The sequence below is a fragment of the Nerophis ophidion genome, linkage group LG06 (assembly GCF_033978795.1).
Source record: "Nerophis ophidion isolate RoL-2023_Sa linkage group LG06, RoL_Noph_v1.0, whole genome shotgun sequence".
In the NCBI taxonomy this organism is placed as follows: Eukaryota; Metazoa; Chordata; class Actinopteri; order Syngnathiformes; family Syngnathidae; genus Nerophis; species Nerophis ophidion.
This window is the reverse complement of record NC_084616.1, coordinates 5341657-5363103: the sequence shown is the minus strand read 5'-3', so window position 1 is coordinate 5363103 and position 21447 is coordinate 5341657. Positions and strand designations below refer to the sequence as shown.

Genomic DNA, 21447 nt, shown 5'->3' with positions numbered 1-21447 from the left:
CTGGTTCAATCCCCACCTAGCACCAACCTCGTCACGTCCGTTGTGTCCTTGAGCAAGACACTTCACCCTTGCTCCTGATGGGTGCTGGTTAGCGCCTTGCATGGCAGCTCCCTCCATCAGTGTGTGAACGTGTGTGTGAATGGGTAAATGTGGAAGTAGTGTCAAAGCGCTTTGAGTACCTTGAAGGTAGAAAATTGCTATACAAGTACAACCCATTTATTTATTTATATATATATATATATACATATATACAAATAGATAGCCCAACCTTGTGATAAATTGTTTCAGTCCAATATTCATCTGTTAAATGTATTATTAGATCATACAGAAATAGATTAATAAAATAATAATAATAATATGTCGTCTATAAATGCCAGCCAACTTCTGCTGTCAGTAATAAAAACACAGAAATACAGCTTAACGTGTTTTCAAACTAAAAAAGAAAAAAAGTTCTATTTCCTTATGATTGTATGTTTGTTTGTGTGTTTTAAATATACAATATAATTTTCCTGTAATATCCGGCAAGAGAAGTCATTTAAAAGAAGCCGCAGGCCCACTCGGATCCAGCGACTAAATGTGGGATTCACTGGAGCAAAGACAATTTGTTTGTCCTGCTGCTGTTTGTTTCTCTGGCTGTTTGTGTTTATGCACGTTTGTGTCGATGGCCCTGCCCAACTCTTTCTCCAACTAGCAATTTTCTGCCTGGTCGCCTCTCATGCGCCTGGCTCTTTATCGGCTGTCACAACACCCCCCCGATTTATATATATTTACAGATTCAGGAAGAGACGGGGGAAGAATTCGATTTATCTGAAGGGGCCCGGCGCATCCGCGGAGACCCCGCAGTGCAAAAGTTCCTCTCTATGGCGAGGGGGGCGGCGTTGTTTTTAATCAAACAGGATGTGGGGAAGGTGGTCACGTGCCTTTGGGATGACAAGCAGCGTGCTGTGACTTCAATCACGTCGGCGACTGACTGCTAATGACGTGTGGGGGAACTTCTCCTGGCGCTAATAAGTGTCACATTTCTGCAGGCGAAGGCAGCAGTGGAGCACAACATCCTGTTTATTACTGGATGTTACACAAATATGATGTTTGTTGTGTAGGATACAACCATTCAGTGGCTATTTGGCTCATAAGTGACAGCATTATGAAAGCCGAAGTCAGGGGTCAGCAACCTTTTTGAAAGCGAGAGCTACTTCTTGGGTACTAGGGCGGCATAGCTCGGTTGGTAGAGCGGCCGTGCCAGCAACTTGAGGGTTGCAGGTTCGATTCCCGCGTGTGCCATCCTAGTCACTGCCGTTGTGTCCTTGGGCAAGACACTTTACCCACCTGCTCCCAGTGCCACCCACACTGCTTTAAATGTAACTTAGATATTGGGTGTCACTTTGTAAAGCGCTTTGAGTCACTTGAGAAAAGCGCTATATAAATATACTTCACTTCACTTCACTACTGATTAATGCCAAGGGCTACCAGTTTGATACACACTTAAATAAATTGCCAGAAATAGCCCATCCATCCCATCCATTTTCTACCGCTTGTTCCCTTTTGGGGTCGCGGGGGGCGCTGGCGCCTATCTCAGCTACAATCGGGCGGAAGGCGGGGTACACCCTGGACAAGTCGCCACCTCATCGCAGGGCCAACACAGATAGACAGACAACATTCACACTCACATTCACACACTAGGGACCATTTAGTGTTGCCAATCAACCTATCCCCAGGTGCATGTCTTTGGAAGTGGGAGGGGCCTATCCCCAGGTGCATGTCTTTGGAGGTGGGAGGAAGCCGGAGTACCCGGAGGGAACCCACGCATTCACGGGGAGAACATGCAAACTCCACACAGAAAGATCCCGAGCCTGGATTTGAACCCAGGACTGCAGGAACTTCTTATTGTGAGGCAGGCGCACTAACCCCTCTGCCACCGTGAAGCCCGCCAGAAATAGCCAATATGCTCAATTTACCTTTAATAAATAAAGGTAAACCGGTTTAGCTCGGTTGGTAGAGCGGCCGTGCCAGCAACTTGAGGGTTGCAGGTTCGATTCCCGCTTCCGCCATCCTAGTCACTGCCGTTGTGTCCTTGGGCAAGACACTTTACCCACCTGCTCCCAGTGCCACCCACACTGGTTTAAATGTAACTTAGATGTTGGGTGTCACTTTGTAAAGCGCTTTGAGTCACTTGAGAAAAGCGCTATATAAATATACTTCACTTCACTTCACTACTGATTAATGCCAAGGGCTACCAGTTTGATACACACTTAAATAAATTGCCAGAAATAGCCCATCCATCCCATCCATTTTCTACCGCTTGTTCCCTTTTGGGGTCGCGGGGGGCGCTGGCGCCTATCTCAGCTACAATCGGGCGGAAGGCGGGGTACACCCTGGACAAGTCGCCACCTCATCGCAGGGCCAACACAGATAGACAGACAACATTCACACTCACATTCACACACTAGGGCCCATTTAGTGTTGCCAATCAACCTATCCCCAGGTGCATGTCTTTGGAGGTGGGAGGGGCCTATCCCCAGGTGCATGTCTTTGGAGGTGGGAGGAAGCCGGAGTACCTGGAGGGAACCCACGCATTCACGGGGAGAACATGCAAACTCCACACAGAAAGATCCCGAGCCTGGATTTGAACCCAGGACTGCAGGAACTTCTTATTGTGAGGCAGACGCACTAACCCCTCTGCCACCGTGAAGCCCGCCAGAAATAGCCAATATGCTCAATTTACCTTTAATAAATAAAGGTAAACCGGTTTAGCTCGGTTGGTAGAGCGGCCGTGCCAGCAACTTGAGGGTTGCAGGTTCGATTCCCGCTTGTGCCATCCTAGTCACTGCTGTTGTGTCCTTGGGCAAGACACTTTACCCACCTGCTCCCAGTGCCACCCACACTGCTTTAAATGTAACTTAGATGTTGGGTGTCACTTTGTAAAGCGCTTTGAGTCACTTGAGAAAAGCGCTATATAAATATACTTCACTTCACTTCACTACTGATTAATGCCAAGGGCTACCAGTTTGATACACACTTAAATAAATTGCCAGAAATAGCCCATCCATCCCATCCATTTTCTACCGCTTGTTCCCTTTTGGGGTCGCGGGGGGCGCTGGCGCCTATCTCAGCTACAATCGGGCGGAAGGCGGGGTACACCCTGGACAAGTCGCCACCTCATCGCAGGGCCAACACAGATAGACAGACAACATTCACACTCACATTCACACACTAGGGACCATTTAGTGTTGCCAATCAACCTATCCCCAGGTGCATGTCTTTGGAGGTGGGAGGAAGCCGGAGTACCCGGAGGGAACCCACGCATTCACGGGGAGAACATGCAAACTCCACACAGAAAGATCCCGAGCCTGGATTTGAACCCAGGACTGCAGGAACTTCTTATTGTGAGGCAGACGCACTAACCCCTCTGCCACCGTGAAGCCCGCCAGAAATAGCCAATATGCTCAATTTACCTTTAATAAATAAATATATATATATACATGTAAAAAAAAAAGGGGTATTTCTGTCTGTCATTCCGTCGTACATTTTTTTTCCTTTTACGGAAGGTTTTTTGTAGAGAATAAATGATGAAAAAAAACATAATTGAACGGTTTAAAAGAGGAGAAAACAGGGAAAAAAAAGAAAATTAAATTTTGAAACATAGATTCTCGTCAATTTCGATTCTTTAAAATGAAAAATTGAACCGAAAAAAAGAAGAGAAAAACTAGCTAATTCGAATCTTTAAAAAAAAAAAAATAATAATAATTTATGGAACATCATTAGTACTTTTTCCTGATTAAGACTAATTTTAGAATTTTGATGACTTTGATGGCCTTCACGGTGGCAGAGGGGTTAGTGCGTCTGCCTCACAATACGAAGTTCCTGCAGTTCTGGGTTCAAATCCAGGCTCGGGATCTTTCTGTGTGGAGTTTGCATGTTCTTAAGTTGCAATAATTTCATCTCAAAATGTAGTGTATATTATTACTGTAAATGGAAAAACAGTACTGGTGTTTTTATGGTAAAACAAAAAAAAAAGGAAGCTAAATTGCCAGGATTTTACCGTAAAATTTGCATTGTTTTTTTACTGTAAATAAAATAAAATAAAACATTTTTACAGTAAAATTTTGGCACCTGAGCTGCCACTTTTATTTTTTTTTTACAAACAATCCAAATATGTAACCAAAATTAAAAATACAATAAGACAGATGTATCAGTCATTTTTTAGTCACAGTTATGTTTGGCCCCAGAGGGCCACTTCTAACAGTTAATACTATTATTTCACCATTTTTTAATGCCTTTTATTAGTAGATTTTTTTAAAACTAAAATGTAAAAAAACAAATTGTAAGTTGCAATAATTTCACCTCAAAATGTAGTGTATATTATTACTGTAAATGGAAAAACAGTACTGCTGTTTTTATGGTAAAACAAAAAAAAAAAGGAAGCTAAATTGCCAGGATTTTACCGTAAAATTTGCATTTGTTTTTTTACTGTAAATAAAATAAAATAAAACATTTTTACAGTAAAATTTTGGCACCTGAGCTGCCACTTTTATTTTTTTTTTACAAACAATCCAAATATGTAACCAAAATTAAAAATACAATAAGACAGATGTATCAGTCATTTTTTAGTCACAGTTATGTTTGGCCCCAGAGGGCCACTTCTAACAGTTAATACTATTATTTCACCATTTTTTAATGCCTTTTATTAGTAGATTTTTTTCAAACTAAAATGTAAAAAAAACAATTGTAAGTTGCAATAATTTCACCTCAAAATGTAGTGTATATTACTGTAAATGGAAACACAGTACTGCTGTTTTTATGGTACAAAAAAAAGGAAGCTAAATTGCCAGGATTTTACTGTAAAATTTGCATTATTTTTTTACTGTAAATAAAATTAAAAAAAAACATTTTTACAGTAAAATGTTGGCACCTGAGCTGCCACTTTTATTTTTTATTTTTTTTACAAACAATCCAAATATGTAACCAAAATTAAAAATACAATAAGACGGATGTGTCAGTATTTTTTTAGTCACGGTTATGTTTGGCCCCAGAGGGCCACTTCTAACAGTTAATACTATTATTTCACCATTTTTTAATGCCTTTTATTAGTAGATTTTTTCCAAACTAAAATGTAAAAAAAAAATGGTAAGTTGCAATAATTTCACCTCAAAATGTAGTGTATATTACTGTAAATGGAAAAACAGTACTGCTGTTTTTATGGTTAAAAAAAAAAAAGGGAAGCTAAGTTGCCAGGATTTTACTGTAAAATTTGCATTGTTTTTTTTACTGTCAATAAAATAAAAATAAAATCATTTTTACAGTAAAATTTTGGCACCTGAGCTCCCACTTTTATTGTTTATTTTTTTTTTTACAAACAATCCAAATATGTAACCAACATTAAAAATACAATAAGACAGATGTGTCAGTAATTTTTTAGTCACGGTTATGTTTGGCCCCAGAGGGCCACTTCTAACAGTTAATACTATTATTTCACCATTTTTTAATGCCTTTTATTAGTAGATTTTTTCCAAACTAAAATGTAAAAAAAAAATGGTAAGTTGCAATAATTTCACCTCAAAATGTAGTGTATATTACTGTAAATGGAAAAACAGTACTGCTGTTTTTATGGTTAAAAAAAAAAAAGGGAAGCTAAGTTGCCAGGATTTTACTGTAAAATTTGCATTGTTTTTTTTACTGTCAATAAAATAAAAATAAAATCATTTTTACAGTAAAATTTTGGCACCTGAGCTCCCACTTTTATTGTTTATTTTTTTTTTTACAAACAATCCAAATATGTAACCAACATTAAAAATACAATAAGACAGATGTGTCAGTAATTTTTTAGTCACGGTTATGTTTGGCCCCAGAGGGCCACTTCTAACAGTTAATACTATTGTTACACCATTTTTTAATGCCTTTTTTTTAGTAGATTTTTTTCATACTAAAATGTAAAAAAAAATGGTAATTTGCAATAATTTCACCTCAAAATGTAGTGTATATTACTGTAAATGGAAAAACAGTACTGCTGTTTTTATAGTAAAAAAAAAAAAAAGGGAAGCTAAGTTGCCAGGATTTTACTGTAAAATTTGCATTGTTTTTTTTATTGTAAATAAAATTAAAAAAAACATTTTTACAGTAAAATGTTGGCACCTGAGCTGCCACTTTTATTTTTTTTTACAAACAATCCAAATATGTAACCAAAATTAAAAATACAATAGGACAGATGTGTCAGTAATTTTTTAGTCACAGTTATGTTTGGCCCCAGAGGGCCACTTCTAACAGTTAATACTATTGTTACACCATTTTTTAATGCCTTTTTTTAGTAGATTTTTTTCAAACTAAAATGTAAAAAGAACAATTGTAAGTTGCGATAATTTCACCTCAAAATGTAGTGTATATTATTACTGTAAATGGAAAAACAGTACTGCTGTTTTTATAGTAAAAAAAAAAAGGGGAAGCTAAGTTGCCAGGATTTTACTGTAAAATTTGCATTGTTTTTTTTATTGTAAATAAAATTAAAAAAAACATTTTTACAGTAAAATGTTGGCACCTGAGCTGCCACTTTTATTTTTTTTACAAACAATCCAAATATGTCACCAAAATTAAAAATACAATAAGACAGATGTATCAGTCATTTTTTAGTCACAGTTATGTTTGGCCCCAGAGGGCCACTTCTAACAGTTAATACTATTATTTCACCATTTTTTAATGCCTTTTATTAGTAGATTTTTTCCAAACTAAAATGTAAAAAAAAAATGGTAAGTTGCAATAATTTCACCTCAAAATGTAGTGTATATTACTGTAAATGGAAAAACAGTACTGCTGTTTTTATGGTTAAAAAAAAAAAAAGGGAAGCTAAGTTGCCAGGATTTTACTGTAAAATTTGCATTGTTTTTTTACTGTAAATAAAATTTAAAAAAAAAATTTACAGTAAAATTTTGGCACCTGAGCTGACACTTTTATCTTTTATTTTTTTTTACAAACAATCCAAATATGTAGTGTATATTACTGTAAATGGAAAAAACAGTACTGCTGTTTTTATTCTTCAAAAAAGGCAGCTAAGTTGCCAGAATTTTACGGTAAAATGGACCTTTTTTTTTTTTTACTGTAAATTAAAAAAATACATTTTGGCACCTAAGCTGCCAGGTTTTTTTTTTCTTTTTTTTTTTTTTACAAACAATCCAAATATGCAAAATTAGAAATACAATAAGACGGAGGTGTCAAAGTCAATTTTAGTCACAGTTATGTTTGGCCCCAGAGGGCCCCTTCTGACAGTGAATACTATTGTTACATCATTTTTTAAATGCATTTTATTATTAGATTTTTTTCAAACTAAAATGTAAAAAAAAAAAGGTAAATTGTAAATAATCACACCTTAAAATGTAGTGTAAATTACTGTAAATGGAAAAAAATTCCTGCTTTTTTCATGGTTCACAAAAGGCAGTTAAATTGCCAGAATTTTACGGTAAAATTGACATTTTTTTCAACTCTAAATAATACACAAAAAAAATTTCAGTAAAATTGTGGAATCTGAACTGCCAATATTTTTTTTTTTTTACTGAAGGAGTAAATTGGAGTTTTAAATGCCAAAGCATCACCACAGTTTATTACAGTAAAAAAGTACAGGTTTTTTTTCATTTAGAGAAACATTTTGTAAAAACCACAGTAAATTTCACAATTTTACCATGAAATCTATTGCTACAATTTGATGGATAACTTGCTTTGAAATTATTGTTAGTAGTCTTTTATTTCTATTTAAAAAAAATTGTTTGAATGTTTGATAATATATTTTTGCATTATTAGACAATATTTAAGTTGACAAAATTTGCGATTGCGTGGACTACATTTTTTTTTTTTCTGGCAAAATAGAAAGAAATAACACATTTAGTAAGAAAAGTTACAGTACTTTATTGATACATATTTGCAGGCTTTTGAGGGCCAAATAAAAAGAAGTGGAGGGCCACATCTGGCCCCCGGGCCTTGGGTTTGACACCTGTGCAATAAGGTAATGTGTAATTGAGAGTTGCTTATGAGAATTACGTTTCATTCATACATAATCAATCAATCAATCAATCAATCAATCGTTTACTTATATAACCCTAAATCACTAGTGTCTCAAAGGGCTGCACAAACCACAAGACAAACCACTACGACATCCTCGGTAGGCCCACATAAAAATATTATTTAATGTCAAAAATAAAACTAGAATGAAAAAAAAATTAGAAATCTGTAATTTAGGGTTGCTGTAGAAAATCTACAAAAAAAGAAGGAAAATGTAAATACAATAATAGACATTGAAGCAATGTAGAGTGTGATAATTATGGTAATTAAAAAAAATATGCAAAAAAGGTAAACACATAACACGCTTTGGACTGGTGTGTGATAATAGAAAATCACTTATTAAAAAAAAAACAATTACTAAAATATTGTTTGATAACCAATAGTTGCTTAAGTGGATTTTGTCACATTTCGTGCAAGAATATTACAATTATTTACAAAAAGAAATTAAGAAATTATAAGAAAAGCATGTGTGATAACTCCATCCATCCATCTTCTCCCGCTTATCCGAGGTGGGGCTGCGGGGGCAGCAGCCTAAGCAGGGAAGCCCAGACTTCCCTCTCCCCAGCCACTTCGTCTAGCTCTTCCCGGGGGATCCCGAGGCGTTCCCAGGCCAGCCGGGAGACATAGTCTTCCCAACGTGTCCTGGGTCTTCCCCGTGGCCTCCTACCGGTTGGACGTGCCCTAAACACCTCCCTAGGGAGGCGTTCGGGTGGCATCCTGACCAGATGCCCGAACCACCTCATCTGGCTCCTCTCCATGTGGAGGAGCAGCGGCTCTACTTTGAGTTCCTCCCGGATGGCAGAGCTTCTCACCCTATCTCTAAGGGAGAGACCCGCCTCATTTGGGCCGCTTGTACCCATGATCTTATCCTTTCGGTCATAACCCAAAGCTCATGACCATAGGTGAGGATGGGAACGTAGATCGACCAGTAAATTGAGAGCTTTGCCTTCCGGCTCAGCTCCTTCTTCACCACAACGGATCGGTACAACGTCCGCATTACTGAAGACGCCGCACCGATCCGCCTGTCGAACTCAGGATCCACTTGTGAACAAGTCTCCTAGGTACTTGAACTCCTCCACTTGGGGCGGGGTCTCCTCCCTAACCCGGAGATGGCACTCCACCCTTTTCCGGGCGAGAACCATGGACTCGGACTTGCAGGTGCTGATTCTCATTCCGGTCGCTTCACACTCGGCTGCGAACCGATGAAGCCATCAGGACCACATCATCTGCAAAAAGCAGAGACCTAATCCTGCAGCCACCAAACCGGAACTCCTCAACGCCTTGACTGCGCCTAGAAATTCTGTACATAAAAGTTATGAACAGAATCGGTGACAAAGGGCAGCCTTGGCGGAGTCCAACCCTCACTGGAAACGTGTCCGGCTTACTGCCAGTAATGCAGACAAGTTCTGACACTGATCATACAGGGAGCGGACCGCCACAATAAGACAGTCCGATACCCCATACTCTCTGAGCACTCCCCACAGGACTTCCCGAGGGACACGGCCCAATGCCTTCTCCAGGTCCACAAAGCACATGTAGACTGGTTGGGCAAACTCCCATGCACCCTCAAGAACCCTGGCAGAGGAGTGTGATCCCACGATAGATGGAACACACCCTCCGGTCCCCCTTCTTAAAGAAAGGGACCACCACCCCGGTCTGCCAATCCAATGTCCACGCAATGCCGCAGAGTTTTGTCAACCAAGACAGCCCCACAGCATCCTGAGCCTTAAGGAACTCCGGGTGGATCTCATCCACCCCCGGGGCCATGCCGCCGAGGAGCTTTTTAACTACCTCAGTAACCTCATCCCCAGAAATTGGAGAGCCCACCACAGATTCCCCAGGCACCGCTTCCTCATAGGAAGACATGTTGGTGGGATTGAGGAGGTCTTCGAAGTATTCCCTCCACCGATCCACAACATCCGCAGTCGAAGTCAGCAGAACACCATCCGCACCATACACGGTGTTGACAGTGCACTGCTTCCCCTTCCTGAGGCGGTGGACGGTGGTCCAGAATTGCTTCGTTTTCCATGGCTTTCTCGAACTCCTCCCATGTCAGAGTTTTTGCCTCCGCGACCGCTGAAACTGCACACCGCTTGGCCTGTTGGTACCTGTCCACTGTCTCCGGAGTCCTATCAGCCAAAAGAACCCGATAGGACTCCTTCTTCAGCTTGACGGCATCCCTCACCGCTGGTGTCCACCAACGGGTTCGACGATTACCACCACGACAGGCACCAACTACCTTGCGGCCACGGCTCCAATCAGCCGCCTCGACTCAATATCCAGCACCTCCCTCATGACATGTTCATAGTTCTTCCGGAGGTGGGAATTGAAACTCTCTCTGACAGGAGACTCTGCCAGACGTTCCCAGCAGGCCCTCACAATGTGCTTGGGCCTGCCAGGTCTGTCCGGCATCCTCCTCCACCATCGCAGCCAACTCACCACCAGGAAATTAAGAAATTATAAGAAAAGCATACGTGATACCTAAAAAATGTAATTTATTAAACATTTATTCCTAAAATTCGTAAAATATTTTCGATAACCCAAAACACAACACATGAGAATGTTGTCGCATTTTACATTTTTTTTTTTTATTATTAATAAAGGAAATGTTTGATTAAAAGTTGCCTATTGTGAAAAAATGTATAATTTGTTTAATAACCAGAAAATATATAGAAGAAGAAATAAATAATATAAACATTATTCATGTAAAAAAAAACATTGGTAGGATTTTTTGACCCAAAAAGTTTATAAAAATGTGTTTAACATTTCATAATTTTAGTGGGATTTTGTTAGAAAGTTTTCCTGTCGCAACGTCAAGACCATTCAGTAGGAACTTAAGCACAACTTTTCTAGTTGATTATCAACACTCAAACTCATTTTTCCAGCACCTAAACATGCTCTTTGCAAGCGGAAGTCAGTAGAAAATACATCCAAAACTAAAACATCCAAGACCAAAAGACCGGTGTCCAGTCGTAATGTCTGACCCACTTCGAAAAATTTCGTACACCAAAATTGTGACTTTATTGGTCCTCTTTGTAGACCTGTGTTAGAATAATTATATACAAGTTATCACACAACTCTTATGCTTAAAGGCGGTTGCTCTAGTTATTATCGTGCTCAAGCTGTACTTTTTATTTTCGTTTAAGGGACGGCGCGGCGCAGTGGGAGAGTGGCCGTGCGCAACCCGAGGGTCCCTGGTTCAAATCCCACCTAGTACCAACTTCGTCACGTCCTGAGCAAGACACTTCACCCTTGCTCCTGATGGGTGCTAGTTGGCGCCTTGCATGGCAGCTCCCTCCATCAGTGTGTGAATGGGTAAATGTGGAAGTAGTGTCAAAGCGCTTTGAGTACCTTGAAGGTAGAAAAGCGCTATACAAGTACAACCCATTTATCATTTATTATCATTTATTTAAAGGCACACGACTCGTTACCTTCCACTGCAAGTTAGGAGTTGCCTCGCCGCAGATATTTCTGTCTTTCAGCCTGCTAACAGCCAAGGACGAACCGGGACCTCAACGAAGATAAGGCGACAGCAGGCCAACAAAGCAGAGACAGGGCGAAAGCACGAGGCCCTCCAGCACATTTCTGTTCTGAATAACCACGTATTGTGCGTACTGAGCTGCTTGCATAATGTGTGACTCTTCCCTTTAGAAGCAGCCTCAGCCATGTAACTAGGGAACTCCTAAACTGAATAAATAGAGGAGCGCGTGGGCTGTTCCTCAGAGCGTAGGGTGTGACTGTAACTGAGTGTGCAGCTCCATGCGTTCTCCTCATGAGCAAAATTGAACTTTGTCTCTGCCTGATTCCTTGCTTCTTGTCTCGTTTAATAGATAGTTTGGTGCTTAAACCTGACAACCTGGACTTTTGAAATGCTACTAAAACCAAAGCATTCTTCCTTTGCCACCAAAGTGCAAAATAATGAGTGTTATTGTAGTCTTGACCTTAGTTCAATTCAATCTACCATTTTGGACACATATAGCACACTCATGTGAGTGCACTTCAAACACCTAAGCACGTCTGCTTACCTGTGAGGTGTTGACGCGTCCCTCCTGAAAGGAGCAGTCGCTGGCGTCCTGCGTGCACATGTGGCGATATTTGCACCAGTGACACGGGAACTTGCCGTCCACACAAGACAGACACCTGCACCCGGGGACAAGAGTGGGGTTACAATAATATGGAAGATGGACGACACCTTTAAACAAATCAATGTTGTTTTCCATTACTTTCAGTTGGATTACCCAATGTGTAGTAAAAATCTAAAAATAAAACATTTATTGTTGTATAGTTGTTGTTCCACCAGGTGGGAAACGTGGTTGCATGCATAAGAGTTTGGTACTAAAATGTGCAAATGAAAAAGCAACGTATGACAACAATGAACACTTATCTAAAATTGAGTAGGATTCAGTAATGAATGTTTTTATATATATTTATATATATACTGTATATACATATATATGTATATACGGTATACATACGGGGCGGTATAGCTCGGTTGGTACAGTGGCCGTGCCAGCAACTTGAGGGCTGCAGGTTCGATTCCCGCTGCAGCCATCCTAGTCACTGCCGTTGTGTCCTTGGGCAAGACACTTTACCCACCTGCTCCCAGTGCCACCCACACTGCTTTAAATGTAACTTAGATATTGGCTTTCACTATGTAAAGCGCTTTGAGTCACTTGAGAAAAGCGCTATATAAATATAATTCACTAATATATACATACATATATATATATATATATATATACACATACATACAGGTATATGTGTGTGTGTGTGTATATATATATATATATATATACATACATACATACATACATACATACATACACACATATATATATATATATATATATATATATATATATATATATATATATATATATATATATATACATACATACATACATACATACATACATATATATATATATATATATATATATATATATATATATATATATACATACAGGTAGATTTTGGGCCAGATCTGGATAATGTTACCCTACATTCACGTAACAAGCTTCAACATTTTGTTTGTCGTTTGTTGGACAGTTCTAATGTCGGTTCGTACATCAGTTTATTAGTTTTGTCAGTTTACCAGTGTCTGAATAACATTGTCAACATACAAAAGGTATTTTTTTTGTATTTTTCCAGTTTCACAAATTCCTCATCAAACTCACCAAAACGTCACAGTGGAGTTATTGAGTCTGTTTAGCTGATCGGTGAGCTAGCTCTCGCAGCTATTAAGTCCATGACGATGACTTCTGTTTTGTTCGAACAGCCGTTTTACTGCCCGGTTACAAGCCCTGTTTGGAAACAACTAAGGCAACATTTCCGAAATGTGCACATTTTTTGTGCAAAATAAACAATACAATCCTACTAAATAATTGGTCTCATAACAAAAACATATTTTTGAATGAATTTCCAATGGTCCAGGGTAGAATGTTCAGGAAGGAGCTGCAGAAATAAAAGCACGTGTGGAAGTACAGCAGCCCGAGTACAGTAAGTAGCAGTGACATTGAAATGACAAGTGTAAGCGCGGTCTTGTGCTTTAAGACTTTATCCAGGCTGTCAGCCACTAAGACCAGAGTGGAGGATGAGCCAGGAAGCACAGAGAAATGTACTCTTCCCTCCTTATCCTCCATTCTTGGAGGCTTTAAGTGCAATAAGCTGGCAGCACAAGATAAGCTTTTTTTTTTTTTCTCCCCCCCTACAATGCTCGTTTTATTTCCCGTCTTTCTCCAAAAAACCCGCAACGCAAACGTTTAAAACACATTGACAAAACAACTGATTACCCGACAAAAACACGCGATCGTTTAAAAGACGAGGGAATAAATAATCACATCTTCTTCCGCGCGGTGTTTTAACACACTTCTGTTCCAAGGTGACACTAAAGTGACAGTAAACTGCTTGATGGCGCATCTCTCCCCCCCCCCACCCTGTAAATGTCCATATCCATATAAAGGCTGCGTTAAATCATATTTATGAACTCATGCAGGAGCTACGGATTTTTTATATATTTTTTTTCAAAAGAAGCTCATAATATTGCAGAACTAAAGAAAAGAAAAAAACTGCAGAAGAAAAGTTCCCTTTCTACAGCAGCCCATTTTATTTACCGTATTTCCTTGAACAGTTGCGCCTGCCTAGAATTACTGCCGGGTCAAACCCCATGTAATCGAGTGTTAGTTGGCGACTTTGCTCAAAAAGTTCTGGGTAGATTTGGATAAAACTTACAGGAAGTGTCAGAAACGGGTTAAGTAACAAGTGTTTTGATTTTGGGGCTGATCCGGATTGAGAGGTTTTGCCACTGCAGACAGACACTAACTTAGCTCAGTGATTGTGTGCCTTTTTGCTGTTTGTAGCCCATGTAAACGAGTGTTAGTTGGCGACTTAGCTCAAAAAGTTTCGGGTAGATTTGGATTAAATTTACAGGAATTGTCAGAAACGGGTTAAGGAACAAATGTTTTGATTTTGGGGCTGATCCAAATTGAGCTGTTTTGGTGCAGCACTGCAGACGGACACTAACTTAGTTAAATGATTGTGTGCCTTTTTGCTGTTTGTGGCCCATATAATCGAGTGTTATTTGGCAATATAGCTTGAAAAGTTCCGGGTAGATTTGGATCAAACTTAAAGGGAGTGTCAAAAACGGGTTAAAGAACAAGTTTTTTGATTTTGGGGCTGATTCGGATTGAACCGTTTTGCCACTGCAGACGGACACTAACTTAGCTCAGAGATTTTGTGCCTTTTTGCTCTTTGTGGCCCATGTAATCGAGTGTTAGTTGGCGACTTAGCTCAAAAAGTTTCGGGTAGATTTGGATTGAATTTACAGGAAGCGTCAGAAACGGGTTAAAGAATAAATGTTTTGATTTTGGGGCTGATCCAAATTGAACCGTTCTGGTGCAGCACTGCTAACGGACACTAACTTTGCTCAGTGATTTTGTGCCTTTTTGCAGTTTGTGGCCCATGTAATCGAGTGTTAGTTGGCGACTTAGCTCGAAAAGTTCCGGGTAGATTTGGATAAAACTTAAAGGGAGTGTCAAAAACGGGTTAAAGAACAATTTTTTTGATTTTGGGGCTGATCCGGATTGAACCGTTTTGCCACTGCAGACGGACACTAACTTAGCTCAGTGATTTTGTGACTTTTTGCTGTTTGTAGCCCATGTAATCGAGTGTTAGTTGGCGACTTTGCTCAAAAAGTTCTGGGTAGATTTGGATATAACTTACAGGAAGTGTCAGAAACGGGTTAAGTAACAAGTGTTTTGATTTTGGGGCTGATCCGGATTGAGAGGTTTTGCCACTGCAGACAGACACTAACTTAGCTCAGTGATTGTGTGCCTTTTTGCTGTTTGTAGCCCATGTAAACGAGTGTTAGTTGGCGACTTAGCTCAAAAAGTTTCGGGTAGATTTGGATAAAACTTACAGGAAGTGTCAGAAACGGGTTAAGGAACAAATGTTTTGATTTTGGGGCTGATCCGGATTGAGACGTTTTGCCACTGCAGACGGACACTAACTTTGCTCAGTGATTTTGTGCCTTTTTGCTGTTTGTAGCCCATGTAATCGAGTGTTAGTTGGCGACTTAGCTCGAAAAGTTCCGGGTAGATTTGGATCAAACTTAAAGGGAGTGTCAAAAACGGGTTAAAGAACAAATTTTTTGATTTTGGGTCTGATCCGGATTGAACCGTTTTGCCACTGCGGACGGACACTAACTTAGCTCAGTGATTTTGTGCCTTTTTGCTGTTTGTAGCCCATGTAATCGAGCGTTAGTTGGCGACTTTGCTCAAAAAGTTCTGGGTAGATTTGGATAAAACTTACAGGAAGTGTCAGAAACGGGTTAAGTAACAAGTGTTTTGATTTTGGGGCTGATCCGGATTGAACCGTTTTGCCACTGCGGACGGACACTAACTTAGCTCAGTGATTTTGTGCCTTTTTGCTGTTTGTAGCCCATGTATTCGAGTGTTAGTTGGCGACTTAGCTCAAAAAGTTTCGGGTAGATTTGGATTAAATTCACAGGAAGTGTCAGAAATGGGTTAAGGAACAAGTGTTTTGATTTTGGGGCTGATCCGCATTGAGACGTTTTGCCACCGCAGACAGACACTAACTTTGCTCAGTGATTGTGTGCCTTTTTGCAGTTTGTGGCCCATGTAATCGAGTGTTAGTTGGCAACATAGCTCAAAAAGTTCCAGGTAGATTTGGATCAAACTTACAGGAAGTGTCAGAAACGGGTTAAGGAACAAGTGTTTTGATTTTGGGGCTGATCCGGATTGAGCTGTTTTGGTGCAGCACTGCAGATGGACACTAACTTAGTTCAATGATTGTGTGCCTTTTTGCAGTTTGTGGCCCATGTAATCGAGTGTTAGTTGGCAACTTAGCTCAAAAAGTTCCGGGTAGATTTGGATAAGACTTACAGGAAGTGTCAAAAACAAGTTAAGTAACAAGTGTTTTGATTTTGGGGCTGATCAGTATTGAGATGTTTTGCCACTGCAGACAGACACTAACTTAGCTCAGTGATTGTGTGCCTTTTTGCAGTTTGTAGCCCATGTAAACGAGTGTTAGTTGGCGACTTAGCTCAAAAAGTTTCAGGTAGATTTGGATTAAATTTACAGGAATTGTCAGAAACGGGTTAAGGAACAAATGTTTTGATTTTGGGGCTGATCCGGATTGAGCTGTTTTGGTGCAGCACTGCAGACGGACACTAACTTAGTTAAATGATTGTGTGCCTTTTTGCTGTTTGCGTCCCATGTAATCGAGTGTTAGTAGGTAATTTAGCTCAAAAAGTTCCGGGTAGATTTGGATCAAACTTAAAAGGGAGTGTCAAAAACGGGTTAAAGAACAAGTTTTTTGATTTTGGGGCTGATCCGGATTGAGCTGTTTTGCCACTGCCGACGGACACTAACTTAGTTCAATGATTGTGTGCCTTTTTGCAGTTTGTGGCCCATGTAATCGAGTGTTAGTTGGCAACATAGCTCAAAAAGTTCCAGGTAGATTTGGATAAGACTTACAGGAAGTGTCAAAAACAAGTTAAGTAACAAGTGTTTTGATTTTGGGGCTGATCCGGATTGAGCTGTTTTGCCACTGCAGATGGACACTAACTTTGCTCAGTGATTTTGTGCCTCTTTGCTGTTTGTGGCCCATGTTATCGAGCGTTAGTTGGCAATATGGCTCAAAAAGTTTTGGGTAGATTTGGATCAAACTTACAAGAAGTGTCAGAAACGGCTTAAGGAACAAGTGTTTTGACTTCGGGGCTGATCCGGATTGAGCTGTTTTACCACTGCCGACGGACACTAACTTAGTTCAATGATTGTGTGCCTTTTTTCTATTTGTGGTCAATATAATCGAGTGTTAGTTGGCAACAAAGGTCAAAAAGTTATAGGTAGATTTGGATGAAACTTGCAGGACGTGTCAAAAACGGGTTAAGGATTTTGGGGCTGATCCGGATTAAGCCGTTTTGCCACTGCAGATGGACACTAAGGCCCATGTAATCAGATTTTTTGCTTTTTGGAAGTTCTTCGATTTACTGTATATAAATTGAAAATATCCTTCAGTGACTTTTGTAATAATTATAAAAACAATGATAATGTTAAGTTTTATTTCCGCGATGGGTACCTTGCCCCCCAACATGTTGGTCTCCACACAAAACGCAGCGGTGTTGGGTTCTCTACCGCGTATCAGTCAATTAAAAAAGCCGCTGATTATCTGCAAATGTGTGAGGATGTCGACGATGTCCCGTGATAAGCTCTTGAGGCCCGGCTGATCGGCAGCTTCAGATACGGGATCGATGCTGCGGGATTAGCATGTCAGCGCGCTGAGGTTATGCTAACATTTGTTAGTGGAGCATGTGAGTCGTCCCCGGTATTAACCTCCTCCGGGTTTATCGATCCTGCCTGTGTGTGCACAGTGCGAGGAGAGTATGCAAGCTCAACGCACACACACACACACACACACACACGTAAATAAGCACACTTGTGTCACCAGCATTGACACAGCAGGGTTCCTGCGGGACACCTGGACCGGAGAGCTGCCAATGCTTTGGGATAAATGTACTGCTGGCAGTTCTAGTCAATAAAAAGCAAACCTTGTCCAATAAAAAAGATCCAAACAGTGCGTTCGCCGTTCCTATAGCTATAGGAGAAGGGCTTCTCGGCAGGGGACCCGCACTCATTAGAAGGTTTTATTATTGCATCTTGTCACGCTGGAGTCCAAAAAGCAGCGAGTATGATCCGTCTCAAAGCCCAGTTTAATTAAAGCGGGTCACGTTTATTGGAAAAGGGATCGCGAGCTATGGACTAACTTGGTGCTTCTGTGGATCTAATACCGGAAAATCTGATCATAGAGTTGACCGAGTGAAACTGAAGAGCACCATTAATGTAGCATGTGTGGATACTGACTGGTCACTTGTCATAATGTCAATTTAAAGTTGACACTGTTTAACTTCTTTTTACACTTGTTTGTCATATATGGATGCTAAAAAATGAAGTGCGTTGACAATGAAACCAACAAAAAAAGTGAAGTGTCTCGTTTTTATTTACATCTCTGCTAGAAAGTAATGCGATCAAATGGATTTGTTGGTGAGTTCGTTTTCGAGTTTGTTTGTTCGTTCTTTTGTTTGCTAGTTGGTTCGTCGGTTTATTGTCAACATAACTCAAAAAGTTTTTGCTAGGTTTCACAATTTTCACTTTCAGGAAATGTCCGAAATGAGATAAGGAACAATTGATTAGATTTTGGGCCTGATTCGGATAACGTTACTATGTTACCTTACATTTACGTAACAAGCTTCAACATTTTGTTTGTCGTTTGTTTGACAATTCGTACGTCAGTTCCTTAGTAACAAATAACTAAATTATCAGCAGATTTTTACCATTTTTACTTTCTAGAAATTTCCTAAATGGGATAAGGAACAATTGATTAGATTTTGGGCATGATGCGGATAATTTTCACTGTGATACCTTACATCTACGCAACAAGTTTCAACATTTTGTTTGTCGTTTGTTTGACAGTTCGTACGTCGGTTCGTTAGTAACAAATAACTGAATTATCAGCAGATTTTAACAATTTTTACTTTCAGAAAATGTCAGAAATGGGATAAGGAACAATTGAGTAGATTTTGGGCCTGATTCGGACAGTTACTAGTTTACCTTACATTTACATAAGATTCAATATTTTGTTAGTCATTTGTTTGACAGTTCGTACGTCAGTTTATTAGTAACAAATAACTGAATTATCGGCAGATTTTAACAATTTTTACTTTCAGAAAATGTCAGAAATGGGATAAGGAACAATTGGGTAGATTTTGGGCCTGATTCGGACAGTTACTATTTTACCGTACATTTACATAAGATTCAATATTTTGTTAGTCGTTTGTTTGACAGTTCGTACGTCAGTTTGTTAGTAACAAATAACTGAATTATCAGCAGACTTTTACAATTTTTACTTTCAGGAAATTTCCAAAATGAGATAAGGAACAATTGATTAGATTTTGGGCTTGATTCGGATAATGTTACTATGTTACCTTACATTTACGTAACAAGCTTCAACATTTTGTTTGTCGTTTGTTTGACAATTCGTATGTGAGTTCCTTAGAAACAACTAACTAAATTATCAGCAGATTTTTACAATTTTTACTTTCAGGAAATTTCCAAAATGAGATAAGGAACAATTGATTAGATTTTGGGCTTGATTCGGATAATGTTACTATGTTACCTTACATTTACGTAACAAGCTTCAACATTTTGTTTGTCGTTTGTTTGACAATTCGTATGTGAGTTCCTTAGAAACAACTAACTAAATTATCAGCAGATTTTTACAATTTTTACTTTCTAGAAATTTCCTAAATGGGATAAGGAACAATTGATTAGATTTTGGGCCTGATGCGGATAATTTTTACTGTGATACCTTACATCTACGTAACAAGCTTCAACATTTTGTTTGTCGTTTGTTTGACAGTTCGTACGTCAGTTTGTTAGTAACAAATAACTGAATTATCAGCAGATTTAAAAAAAATTTACTTTCAGAAAATGTCAGAAATGGGATAAGGAACAATTGAGTAGATTTTGGGCCTGATTCGGATAGTTACTATGTTACCTTACATTTACGTAACAAGCTTCAACATTTTGTTTGTTGTTTGTTTGACAATTCGTACGTCAGTTCCTTAGTAACAACTAACGAAATTATCAGCAGATTTTTACAATTTTTACTTTCTAGAAATGTCCTAAATGGGATAAGGAACAATTGATTAGAGTTTGGGCATGATGCGGATAATTTTCACTGTGATACCTTACATCTACGCAACAAGTTTCAACATTTTGTTTGTCGTTTGTTTGACAGTTCGTACGTCAGTTTGTTAGTAACAAATAACTTAATTGTCAGCAGATTTTTACAATTTTTACTTTCAGGAAATTTCTAAAATGAGATAAGGAACAATTTATTAGATTTTGGGCCTGATTCGGATAATGTTACTATGTTACCTTACATTTACGTAACAAGCTTCAACATTTTGTTTGTCGTTTGTTTGACAATTCGTACGTCAGTTCCTTAGTAACAACTAACTAAATTATCAGCAGATTTTTACAATTTTTACTTTCTAGAAATGTCCTAAATGGGATAAGGAACAATTGATTAGATTTTGGGCCTGATGCGGATAATTTTCACTGTGATACCTTACATCTACGCAACAAGTTTCAACATTTTGTTTGTCGTTTGTTTGACAGTTCGTACGTCAGTTTGTTAGTAACAAATAACTGAATTATCAGCAGATTTTAAAAAAAATTACTTTCAGAAAATGTCAGAGATGGGATAAGGAACAATTGAGTAGATTTTGGGCCTGATTCGGATAATTACTATGTTACCTTACATTTACGTAACAAGCTTCAACATTTTGTTTGTCGTTTGTTTGACAATTCGTACGTCAGTTCCTTAGTAACAAATAACTAAATTATCAGCAGATTTTTACCATTTTTACTTTCTAGAAATTTCCTAAATGGGATAAGGAACAATTGATTAGATTTTGGGCCTGATTCGGATAATGTTACTATGTGACCTTACATTTACGTAACAAGCTTCAACATTTTGTTTGTCGTTTGTTTGACAATTCGTATGTGAGTTCCTTAGTAACAACTAACTAAATTATCAGCAGATTTTTACAATTTTTACTTTGTAGAATTTCCTAAATGGGATAAGGAACAATTGATTAGATTTTGGGCTAATGCGGATAATTTTTACTGTGATACCTTACATCTATGTAACAAGCTTCAACATTTTGTTTGTCGTTTGTTTGACAGTTCGTACGTCAGTTCGTTAGTAACAAATAACTGATTTATCAGCAGATTTTAACAATTTTTACTTTCAGAAAATGTCAGAAATTGGATAAGGAACAATTGGGTAGATTTTGGGCCTGATTCGGACAGTTACTATTTT

The 21447-nt window shown here is 38.9% G+C and overlaps 1 protein-coding gene across 1 annotated transcript in view; it reads right to left on the bottom strand.

The window, feature by feature from the left end:
* Positions 1–21447, bottom strand: part of LOC133553997 (plexin-A1-like) — a 648088-nt gene that overhangs the window by 250694 nt on the left and 375947 nt on the right. The window contains exon 13 of the mRNA XM_061902321.1: positions 12066–12180. Within this exon, the coding sequence (XP_061758305.1) occupies positions 12066–12180 (115 nt within the window). The remainder of the gene's footprint in view (positions 1–12065; positions 12181–21447) is intronic.